At 42.7% G+C, this 12,642-nt stretch overlaps 1 protein-coding gene across 2 annotated transcripts in view; it reads right to left on the bottom strand.

Annotated features, from left to right (window-relative positions):
* FBXO11 (F-box protein 11) overlaps window positions 1-4,611 on the bottom strand; it is a 96,167-nt gene extending 91,556 nt beyond the window's left edge. The window contains exon 1 of one of the 2 annotated variants that reach the window (XM_047782128.1): window positions 3,591-4,611. In XM_047782128.1, coding sequence (XP_047638084.1) covers window positions 3,591-3,813 — 223 coding nt within the window. In that variant the 5' untranslated portion in view covers window positions 3,814-4,611. The remainder of the gene's footprint in view (window positions 1-3,590) is intronic. The other variant, XM_047782126.1, reaches the window with a different exon arrangement.
* Between the last annotated feature and the right edge of the window lie 8,031 nt (window positions 4,612-12,642).

Genomic DNA, 12,642 nt, shown 5'->3' with positions numbered 1-12,642 from the left:
TCAGAAGTCAAATTTCATCTTTTATTAAAATATAATAAATGAGAAACTATCAACAGATAAAATAATCAATCAATGGAGTAATTCCAGGTAGGAGAACTTGGCAGCTGAAGGCAGGTATGGAAATGGGACTTCTGAATTTTAAATCATGTGCATTTAATACCAAAGTAATAAATTTTGACAACTAAAAACTAAAAATACTTAGAATACATAGCACTTCTGCAGACTTGTAAGCTTTCCTCATACTTACTTCTAAAAAAAGACCACCACATAGATTTCAAGATAAATTCAGCAGAACAAGTTGCAAAAACTAAATCCTTTTAGGATTTTAAAAGAAAACAAATATATATATAAAAAAAAAAACAACCTCACACTACTTTCAGTTTCACTGAATCTGGAATATATTATCAAAGTGTCCCCATGTGAAACACAAATTATTTTCTACTAAGCTTAAAGTGTTATGTGAAATCCTAAACTCAGGAATTTAAATTAAAAGCCTAAAAATGGTAATGATTTGTATTTCATCTTTAGACAGTGGACCATTTCAGATAAAATGAGTAAAGACAGCATTCCATGAAATATCCAGGTCAATTATTTCCGTATGCGAGGTTTAAGAAAATCTTCCCCGTGAAAGGCTTTGAAAAGTCCTCATAAGATTTCACTTAATTAGGCCGTTTCTTTCTTCTTCAAACACTGGCCATCACAAACATTCAAATACATAGATAGGTAGATTAGATAGATGGATAGATAGAGAGATAGATATGGAGGAAATGTCAAGAAAGTTTTAGACTAATTAACCTGTGGGCAAAGAAGCAACTAAAAACCAGTTCTGACAGATCTTTTGCTTGAAAAAAAAAAAAATACTACTCTGTAACTGTTTTATTACCACTATAAAGCCTGAAGTCCACTCTTTATATGAAATAAGTAAGTAATTTATGTATAGACTGAATTTACTTAAGTTGTCTTAAAACAGTAAGTCTCACTTTAATTCCCTACTTGGAAGGCTGTCTGATCCACTATTATGTAACTCTACCCAAGACTCTAATGCAAGAGTTACATATCCATTAAGAATTAGTAAAAAGTAAAACATGAGCGCACATACACAGATTAGCTGTAGTTCCTTAATTACCTTTTCAAAATTATGAAACCCAGCAATTTTCAAGCAAACAACAAAACTTTTCCTATTCAAACCAGAAATAGTGACACTTTGCATACTCCATAAAACTTTTAAAATAAAAGAGCATTCTTCCTGGCTAATTTCTGATCATTATGCAAACTGAACACTTAAAAATATAATCAAAATGTCAATATTCAAAGAATGACATATTTTTTACAGATAGCTAATAAAACTTCATTATTTCGTCTTTCATTTTAACTGTTTCATTCATTTTGAGACCTTTTATTTGCTCTCTAAAAGACCTATAGCATTTTCCCTGAAGGCTAATCAGTAAGTTCTTTTCCCCTCTGTGCCAACATAGAATCTCCAGAACAGTTTCTACTAGCAGCAGCAAAGCAACAATTCTACAGTGAATTTGATTTACCATTTCATTGGGTACATACTGAAATTCTGATTCGTGAACGTCTTAGTTTATGGATATCAATGAAAAAGAAAATGACACTCTGGCATGTGACTGCCAACAACCAAGTCACTTTACTTCAAAAGGAAAAAGATTTTAATAACTAAAAAATCTCAAAAAAAAATAAAGTGGTAACCAAAATATAAGTGCCTCAACTAAGTTTGAAATTACACACAAATCGTGAAAAGGCAATTCAGAACAAACATTTAAAAGTACAAAACAAGACTAAAATAAGTTTGGCTGAAAGGATCTGATTCAGTTAATGTAATTAGCAAATCGGTACATCTTGAAAAAGCTTACTTCTAGTAACAATCCTTATTATGCTAGGGCTTCAATCCACTGTCATTGTTTTCTCAAAAAAATTTGTCAAGTCTATTACATATAGTGCCAGTTCTGGAAAGAGACTTGAATATTATTTGAATGGAACACAGGAGAACCCTGACATGCAAATGTAAAAGGAAATGATGAAACTACAAATATTTTTAACTTATAGAAAATTGGTAAACGTATCAAAGAATCATTAAAATATATTTACCAAATACGTTACACGAGACCTCTAACTGGCTTGAAACATCACATTCTTTCAAGCAACATATAGCAAACAGCTTTCACAAGGACTAACTGTAACAGTGACTAGTGAAAACCCTTTTAACTATTTCTCAGATCATCACCTCCCCCTTTCATTTAAGTATTCTGATCAAGTACAACAATGAAACAATTTTTAAAGAAAGAAAGTATAATTTTAAGAAGTCATTTAATCTTAATTCCTGTAATCAAAGGAGGTGTGACAACCAACGCACGTAAAATTAACCTTAATCCGCCAACGAAAACATGCAAAATGTCTCCTAACAATTCCCTCCTCCTTAAAAAAAAAAAAAAAACGTACATATAAATATGGTACTGACCTCCACCCCCACTGAGAGCAACTAATTAATAAATAGTTACTTTTGGAAACCAAGGTGCAACACCCCACCTCCTAAATATCCTCAAATAACCACATCATCGAAGTAGAACATTATTTTTTGCTAAAGCAAGAATTCAACCCCCGGGAGCCTCAGCCCTTAGACAATGGTGGTTACCAGACAGAGCTGCACAGTTGGGTCCAAATGACACATTTCACTAGGCCTTGGACACAACACACACGCACATTCTCCCTCCCAAGGGGCCAGTTCTAAGGAAGGGGCGTTCAAATCCCACTAAGAGACGGAGGGGTAGCAGAGTGGCGCGGGGGTACGCCAGGGGGAAGACAGGCGAGAGGGGTGTCAATGCAGCGGAAGGGTAACTGCACTGCACGCGAGGGAGGGGGCTGGAAATGGCCGATGGATTCTATATTTATTTATTTAAAGGTCTTGATTTAACGGGTCCTTCCCAGGGGCTCCGTAACTAAAGCCAAACTGCGCAGCAAACATTGTGGGGTTGGGAGAGGAGTCGCTGCTCCCCCTACCCCGTGACTAAAGGGGGGGCGGGGGAAACAAGTTCCCCGGCCAACACCTCCGACCACTCCGATTCCCCCTCTCCCCTCCTCCACAGGAAGGGGGGAGTCTGTTAGAGAAAAGGGGGAAAACAAGTTCCCCAGCCAGCCCCACCACCCGATCACTCCTAGTCGTTCCCCACACCTTCTATTACAAGCGGGAGACCAAACGGTGGAAGGCTTCCGAAAAGGGGGAAATCCCACCCTTCGCCTTCCCCCCACCCACCAACAGACTCCTGCGAGGTTCGCGAGCGAGCGGAGAAGCCAGAGGGATGGGTGGGGAGAGAAGGTACCGAGTCCCCGAAACCAAACAAAGCGCGGCCTGAGCTAGAGCCGGAGCAAGTGGGGAAGCCACGGCTTTTCCTGCCGGCCGGGGCCCCGGCCGGGCTGACACTGCGGCAACGGGGGGACCCGCCTCCACTCAGCCTCCGGCTCCCACCCTCGGGCGCACAGGCCGCCCCCGCCCGCCCTGGCCTCCCTCCCCGCGGGTCCCGGCCGGTCGGGCGCCCAAGCCGGCGGGAGGCAGGGAGAGAGCGCGGCCTTACCCCGCTCGCCGGCGTTGTTCCGCTCCTGGGGCAGCGGCGGAGGCGGCGGTGGTGGCGGCGGAGGCTGCTGCTGTTGCTGCTGCGGCGGCGGTGGAGGCTGCTGCTGCGGCGGCTGCTGGGGCGGCTGCGGCGGCGGCTGCTGCGGGGGCTGCTGCTGCTGCTGCACCGGGCGCGGCCGCGACACTCGCCTGGGTCTCCGGTTGGCGGCTCGGACGGAGTTCATTTGCCGGGCTGAGGTGGCGGCTTTGGCGGAGGGACACACACACACGCACACGCACCGCGAGCTCCGGAGTAGAAGGGGGTGGGGAGAGGGGAGGAGGAAGGAAAGGGGGAGAGGGGAAGGGGAGACGGTAAGGGCGGAGGGGCGAGCGAGACCCCTAGTCAAGAGAAAGGCCCGTGGAGACAGACAGAGACCGAGCGAGGCCGGGCGGGCGGGCCTGACGCACGGGGAAGGCCGAGGCCGCCGGGCGGGGCGGCCGCGAGGGACGGAGACAGAAAGACGGGCAGAGGGAGAGAAAGAAAGAAAGGGCGTCTGCCCGCCTGGGGATCCCGAGGCGAAGCGCGGCGTCGGCGGCAGAGGAGACAGACCCCGGTCCCGCCGACTCCCGAGCGGCGTCTCCGGCGGCGGGGGGGAGTGGGCGGGCGGGCGAGGAAGGGAGAAGGAGGAGAAGAGAAGGAGAGAAGGGAGGGAGGGAGCAGGGGGCGCCCGGCTCTTTTTTTCCCTCTTCCTCCCCCCCGCACCCCCTGAAAGAGATTTCTGAGAGGAATTTTTTCTCTTTCTTCGGCCTCTTCTCTCTCCTCCCCCCCTTCTCTCTTCTGCGAAGGGGAAATGAGTATGAAGGGAGGAGATAGGGGGAAAAAGAGGCGTCGTCGTTCCTCCTCCTTAAAGGAACCTTTCCTCCTCCTCCTCTTCAGCCCCGTCGCCGTTGCTTCTGCTGCTGCTCCGTGGCAGGAGGAGCCATTGACACCGCCGGAGCCACCTCTCGCCCAGTCGGTCCCTCCCCGCCGCGGGGCTGGCCGGGGGCGCGGGGGAGGGCCGCGGGGCGGCGGGGGGAGGGGCGAATGGGCGGGGAAGAAGAGAGGAGGGGATTCCGGCCAAGCAGCCAATGGGAGGCGTTCATACAACCTTCGGCCCAATGGGGCTTCCGCTCTTATCGCCAAGTCCCTTCCTTCAACGCCCTGCTTCCTCTCTCGGGTTTCTCCCTCCCCCGCCAAGGAGGGGGAAGGAGGAAAGGGGGAGTGTGGCGGGGCGGGTGATAATGGGGAGGTATCGGGGCATATAATAGAGCGGGGGGTGGGCGAAGAGAGCGTTAGTGCGTAGCGACGATTCTAGGAGGGGAGGTGCTGGGAGGAAAGGGCGGGGGCTGCTGATGTAATGGGGAGAAGTGATTAATCCTTCGGTTCGCTGTTTCAGCCTATCCCCCCTTTCCTTCACCCGATTTTTTAAGCGGAAAAAAAAAAAAAAAGTGGAGCAAGGTAGCCAATCTTTGATAATTTGGGCTTCTTGTGTTAGGTAGGTTCAAAGTCTGAGCTGTAGGGAGCGCTAGAGATTCCGTGCCCTTTAGTCAAGCTGAGGGTATTTGAGAACCTTGGAGATCCACTTTACCGATCTTTAAGCTTGGTAACCGAAGTTTGGAGTCGGTTCCCAGTCGTAGTATAATAGGAGTCATCAAGATCTTGAAAAGGTGTGGTCAATACGTAATAGGTAAGGTATTACCAAAAAGGTAAATTTACTTTTGGGCAGTGTGGTCAATATAATATTTGGGAAAATAATATGTGAGAAGAAAAGAGAAGTAAAAGTGTTGAGGTTGTAATTTTGTGTGTGTATGTGTGGAGATCTCACAAACGCAAAGCAAAAGAAAAAAGCCCAGGGGGAATTATCTTTTGTGTCTGTATCTGGTCCCCTCAGCATAATCTCTCCCCAAGGAAAATGCGTTTTTATTCCCTTGCTGCTGTTGTAAAAACCGAAAAGGTACCCTTTCTCAATTCTCTTCTTTCTCTTTTGTTTATCATTGACTGGCTATGGTAAAACTGGCAGTTTACCTGATTCCCTTCTTTTCAGGACTTTGGGTGATTTTTTCATTTGAGTTTGATCAGTTGCTGTCTTAGGTTTGAGATAGATGACTGTGTTACAAAGTACATAAGGGAAGTAAAGGTGACTGGGGAGAGTGTGTATTTGGGGAGGCAGGAGAGAGCAGGGAGAGGCAGTATCGTGTAGGACGTTTGAGTCTCTGATTTTGATATGTGCCTCCAGGCATCTTTCTAGGTATCAGGGTCTCCTCACCTTTTTTTTTTTTTTTTTAATTTAAAAAATTTTTGTCTTTTCTAGGGCCGAACCCGCTGCATATGGAGGTCCCCAGGCTAGGGTTCAGTCGGAGCTACAGCTGCTGGCCTAGCCACAGCCACAGCGACTCTGGATTGGAGCAGCGTCTGCGACCTAATCCGCAGCTCACAACAATGCCAGATTCTCAACCCACTGAGCGAGGCCACGGCTTGAACCCACAACCTCAGGGTTCCTAGTTGGATTTGTTAACTACTGAGCCAAGACGGGAACTCTGTCCCCTCACCTTTTAATTAGAATTTATTTTGAATTACATAATCCTGTTTTAAATTTTTAAAAATTCCATAATTTTGAAATGATCTCTGAAAATGGAGAAACTTAGATCTAAATTTTCTTCTCAAGAAAAAATTTGAGGAGGGAGACTTAGAAAACAACTGAACTGCAGATTTTTATGGTTGTTAGCAAGTATAAATAGTTAAAATTTTAGATTTGGCTCATATAACTCTAGGAAGAAAAGGAAAATTACATGCTATGTTACATACTACAAGTGGATCCATAATTCTCATTTTTCTAAAAATTTACTTTTTTTCAGCAAGCATTTATTGGTTCCTTCTTTGTATGCATTGGTATGTAAGGTGCTGTGAGAGATAGCAAAATAAAAAAAGATGAATAAAATGCGAAATCTTGGGCATACAGAGTTTGTATTTTGGTATGGCAGGGTTGATTTAATTAATTTAGATATACAAAGAAAATGTTTATTTTCCATAATTTTTATCCTTCCTGAGTCCCCACATTTTCTCTTTAATAGGTAAATGCTGAATCTTACAGATTTTATCTCCCCACCTCCCTCCCATTTCAAGATATGTGTGGGAGTTGAGGGTTGCTGTATAAGGTATATATACATAGATAGAGTGTCTTTCACACCTTTGGCATCCTATGTTTTTAAGTTTTTTACAACATTTCTCAGGCATGTGGCAGTAAGATGCCTTGTTTTAACAAAGTCAGTATATTATGACAATTTTCTGACAGGTGGATATAAGTGTCTTGATAAAGGGAGTGCCTTTTTTCTAATTCTGCAGTGACTAGAGGGCTGGTAGCAGCCCTGAGAAGTGAGAAGGCTGACATTGCATCAGGGAAATGTCCTGAGCCTTGCATGCCAGTCCTTGTGTTATCCTTTGGTATGGAGTGTCCGGTATGGTCTGAAAGCAGAACTACTAGCCTCAGAGGTAAAATTGCTCATTTCTGTCGTTTTGAAAAGTTGTACTTCCTTTACGGAAGTCCACACTGAACCATTTGCCTTAAACACTGCAACCTCTGTACTGACCCCAGGTCTCTAGAGGTCCATTGATTCACATGATGCCATTCTATCTTGTCACTGAAATATATGGGAACTTCTAGATTCCCAGACCACCCCACATAGGTCTTGACGAACCAGAGGCCTTGCTTCAGGCTCATATCTTGAGCCACCACCTCCCTCCACCAATGTTGCATTATATTGTTGAACATGCCATCAAGCTGAGAGAGTTCCTAAAAGACTCAGCTTCTCAGAGGTATGCCCAGGGAAGCAAACATCTATCCTGTTTTCTTGTTCCCTTTGTCCATGAGAATACTTTAACTATATACCTCCAATTCTAGTTTCTACCCTGAGAAGGGACAGGAATTAAGCACACCAGGTCTGATTACCTCTTTCTGGCTCCTTTTCTTTCCATCATCTCTTAGGGCTAAAAGAGATATATTTTCCTCCTTCTCATATGACAAGAGCTTTCCTTATGTACCATATCCTCTTTTTTTTTTTTTTTTTTTTGGTCTTTGTGTCTTTTTAGAGCCTGATCCATGGCAAACGGAGGTTCCCAGGCTAGAGGTCCAATCCGAGCAGTAGCCACCAACCTACGCCAGAACCACGAAGACTCAGGATCCGAGCCTTGTGTGCAACCTACAACACAGCTCACGGCAACACTGGATCCTTAACTCACTGAGCAAGGCCAGGGATTGAACCTTTGTCCTCACAGATGCTAGTCGGGTTCACTAGCTGCTGAGCCACGACAGGAACTCCTGCAATACCCACCTCATTCTTATGATATCACTTGCTCTGCTGCCTTTCTTGGAACCAGGATGGCTGATGAAGTGCAAGAGAAAAACTGGTTTAACAATAATGGAATATCTATTGGGAGATCTTAAATAATATTATCCTATCCCTATATCACTGGCTCCTATATATTTTTAGTTTATCTTACAGGAATAAATGTTAGAATTCTTGGAATCTTCTTTGTGAAAAAGTGTTCAAAGCCATCTTAAAATTATAGAACTTGGGAGTTTTAGAAAAGGCTTTGGAGAGCGTTTAATTCTCATTTTTGAATTTGATAGATTAGGAAACTAAAATTCAAAGAAGTGAGGTGACAGAACCAAATCCCATAACTACTTAGTGGCAAAGTTAATGCCTGCCAGTCCAGTGCCCTTTCCTTTACAGATATTATAGACTCAGTTCTTCCAGTGAAAACCCAAAATATCCAAGATGGTTTTAACCATTGCCAGGTCCACCTGTGTTAGCAAATAATCCTGTCAATTAGCTGTTACAGAAGTTATGTGTGAGAGAAAACATGGGAAAAACTTAAAGGGGATTTTTATTTGGGGTAGGAGTCTTCCAGAATGATTTTAATATACCCTTAGAGTAATTTCAGAGGACTAAATTCCCTCAGGCTTTGCTCTCTCCTCAAGAACACATGTGTTTGTTTTTCTGTACTAATTACTGGTGCTTAACAGGTTAGTGTACTTAAAATTATTTGTTTATAAAAGCTATCACAATAGGAGTGTGGAAAAATAAGCCCTTTAATCATTTTAATACCTGGCAGGTGATATTTACTGTGATTTTTAAATGATAATTTTTACTATTTCAAAGATTCAGCTTCCTTTTCCTCTGTCATTCCATCATCTAGTCCCAAGCTATCAGCACTCAGTAAGTTACATAAGACACCTCAAAGCTGCTCACTCCTTTTATGTCGTTTAGGAAATTAGTTTGATCTGAATATGGTTTTCCTGAAGGAATAACCGGCTCTATTTAAAATATCCTTGTTAGAGTATGAATGACTTATCTCACTAAGCTGCAAAAATTCATTCTATAGTACATGCTCAGATAATATTTTATCAGTTAGGCAATGGAAATTAACTTGGAACTAAGGATTTAAGTTTAATGTATATGTGGGAAAACCTGGTAAGCATGCCGTCTAATGATACTCATAAAAGAGATTATCTTTAAAAAATTATAGAATCTAACTTTAATACCTTTCCCTGTGGAATAACAGAGACGTAGCCCTATTAAAAGAAATTAATTATGTTCAGAATATAGGATGGGCTGTGATAGACTGTGGTAAATCTGTATTTTTGCTTTTTAAAAGCAGAACCCAATTTCAAAGCATTGAGAGACTAGGCCAGACAAGAAAAGGGTGTTATATTATGGAAGGACTGGTAGGTGACCAAAGCATGGGCAGATGTGAGAGTGAAAGACCCATGAGGCTCTTACACTTACTGGCTGTCTGATCTTGGGCAAATTTTGAACTTCTCTGTGCTTCAGTTTCTACATCTGTAAAATGGAAGTGATAAATGTCCTCATTTCATGGGATTGTTGTGAAGATTAAGAATAACTATAAAATGCTTAGAACAGTGTTTGGTGCATAGGAGGGGCTCAGTAAACAGTTATTATTGCCATTGCTGTTGGTATTGTTATTTCAGGCCTTACTTGATGAGTTTTAAGATTACACATATATGTAGGAAAGCAGGTATGGCTCTATGCCTAGAAAATGAATGGTATTAGAAATTTTTTTAAAGGTACAGAGAAGACAGGAGTTCCCGTCGTGGCGCAGTGGTTAACGAATCCGACTAGGAACCATGAGGTTGCGGGTTTGGTCCCTGCCCTTGCTCAGTGGGTTAACGATCCGGTGTTGCCGTGAGCTGTGGTGTAGGTCGAAGACGCGGCTCGGATCCTGCGTTGCTGTGGCTCTGGCGTAGGCCGGCAGCTACAGCTCCGATTAGACCCCTAGCCTGGGAACCTCCATATGCCGCAGGAGCGGCCCAAGAAATAGCAAAAAAAAGACAAAAAATAAAAAAAAATTAAAAAAAATTAAAAAATAAAGGTACAGAGAAGACAACACCAAAAAGAAAGTCAGGCAGAAGACCAATATTTAGAGATCAGATATGGGTTGAAACTGATGGGAGAAGACTTGTGTAGGATGTTTTTACTCAAGCAATATTTGAACTGAGGATCTTGTGACAGATGCAGAATACTCTTGATATTTTTCACTATGGGAGCTTCTCAAGAGAGTCTATGGAGTATTTCAGGAAACAAATGCATGGGCCCAGAAAAAGAAAAGAAGGAAGAGAGAGAGAGAGAAAAGTAGAAAGCAAGCAAAGAAGGAAAGAAAGGGAAAGGAAAGGAAGGAAGGAAGGGAAAGAAAAAGGCTGTAGCTGGAGGTTTATTTATGTTAGTGGAAGAGTTGGACCCATTTATTTGTTTTTTGGTGTTTTTTTTTGTTTTGTTTTCTTTTTTTGCTTTTTTTAAGGACCGCACCTGTGGCATATGGAAGCTCCCAGGCTAGGGATAAAATCAGAGATACAGCAGCTGGCCTGTGCCACAGTCACAGCAATATGGGATCTGAGCTGTATCTGTGACCTAACCACAGCCTGTGGCAATGCTGGATTCCCCAGCCCACTGAGCAAGACCAGGGATTGAACCCGCATCCTCATGATACTAGAGCCTCCTTGCCTGCCCGCTTGCATGTCTCACAAGCATCTTAGCTTAATCGATATATTTCTTGCCAAAAAAAAAAAAAAAAACTCACTTAGGCCTTCTTGAAAGGAGTAGGAGTTATAGAAAGAAATGGAACAGGAGTGGAATAAGAAATGGTAGAAAGTAATACATGAAGTAGCATAAGTCTCTCAAGGATTTGAGAATTTGAAAACTAAAGGAAGAGTGTTTTAGAGGAGCACATCAGAGGACATATTAGTCCCTTTATGATCCTGAGATTATGGCCTCTGCAAGCATCAGCTGAAGCTTCAGTTTCAGGAATTTGTTGAGAGTGATAATCTAGCTAATACACATTTCAGGAAAGAGGATCTTAGAAGCAAGGTTGTTAGACCTAAGGGGTTCTAGAGCAGGATACAGAGGAAGCAGCTGTGTCATAAAGTTTAAAAAGACTTGAGATCCTATTGGAGATGGACAAATACCCAGAGAAGATCAGCTGTGAGGATATAAGCATGGACTGCAGGGTTGCCTATTATAAATGTGCCATGCTGAGTTCACACATGGAAAAGGAAGATATATGACTCAACAGAGACCAGGCTCAATTTAACACTGGGCTTCCAGGCCAGAAACACCAGTTCAAAAGGGAAATAGAAGTGGTTAAAACATGGGAAGGATATCAAGAGAAGGAAGACATTGAAGACACTGCAGAAGGAGACGTTGTAAATCTCCTCATGTCTCTGTACGAAGCTGATTTGCAATGTTGTGCCAATTTCTGAAGTACAGCAAAGTGACCCAGTCATACATTTATATACATTCTTTTTCTCATATTATCTTCCATTCTGTTCTATCCCAGGAGATTGGATATAATTCCCTGTGCTATTCAGTAGGATCTCATTGCTTATCCATTCTAAATGTCATAGTTTGCATCTACGAACCCCAAACTCCCAGTCCATCCCACTCCTTCCCACCTACCCCTTGGCAACAAGAAGTTTGTTTTCTATGTCTGAGTTGTTTCTGTTTTGTAGATTAGTTCGTTTGTGCCATATTTTAGATTCCACATATAAGTGGTATCATATATATTTGTCTTTCTGGTTTATTTCACTTAGTATGAGAATGCATCCATGTTGCTGCCAGTGGCATTATTTTGTTCTTTTTTATGGCTAATTAGTATCCCATTGTGTATATGTACCATATCTTCTTAATCCATTCATCTGTCAATGGACATTTGGGTTGTTTTCATTTCTTGGCTATTGTGAATAGTGCTGCTATGAATATATGGGTACATGTATCTTTTTGAATGAATGTTATATTTGGATATATGTCCAGGAGTGGGATTGCTGGATCATATAGTAGTTCTATATTGAGTTTTCTGAGGCACCTCCCTAGTGTTTTCCATAGTGGTTGTACCAATATACATTCCCACCAAAAGTGTAGGAGGGTTCGCTTTTCTCCATACCCTCTCCAGCATTTGTTATTTGTAGACTTACTAAAGATGGCCATTCTGACCAGTGTGAGGTGGTACCTCATGGTAGTTTTGATTTGCACTTACCTAATAATTAGTGACGTTGAGCATTTTTTTCATGTGCCTGCTGGCCATCCATATGTCTTCTTCGGAGAAATGTCTATTTAGGTCTTCTGCCCACATTTCAATCAGGCTGTTTGTTTGTTTTGTTGTTGTTGTTGTTGTTATTCCTATGTCCAATCTTGAGTGAATCTCTGGCAAAGGTGAGAGGATTACTTTTAGGCCAGTCAGAATTGTCCCTGTAGCTTCAGATAATGGTCAGCTGAATGGAGGAAGTGAGGGTCCCTTTTTAGAAGGAGGAAGACGTTATGTAGACAGTCAAGTCACTGTTAAAAGCAACTATGTTTGATGTCACAGTTAACCTCTTGATGGGAAATTTATCCAAGCTGGATTTAAATTCACATTTAGTAGTTGGAAAATTGACATGCTGTAATAGGCATCCTGGCATGGTGGAAACCAAAAAGATATTCTCCAACTTTTGTTTTCTGTGCATTAGTCCCCTTATCCCAGATAA

This window comes from Phacochoerus africanus, chromosome 5 (assembly GCF_016906955.1).
Source record: "Phacochoerus africanus isolate WHEZ1 chromosome 5, ROS_Pafr_v1, whole genome shotgun sequence".
Lineage (NCBI taxonomy): Eukaryota > Metazoa > Chordata > Mammalia > Artiodactyla > Suidae > Phacochoerus > Phacochoerus africanus.
The sequence above is the reverse complement of the archived record's forward strand: the minus strand, read 5'-3'. Positions and strand labels throughout refer to the sequence as shown.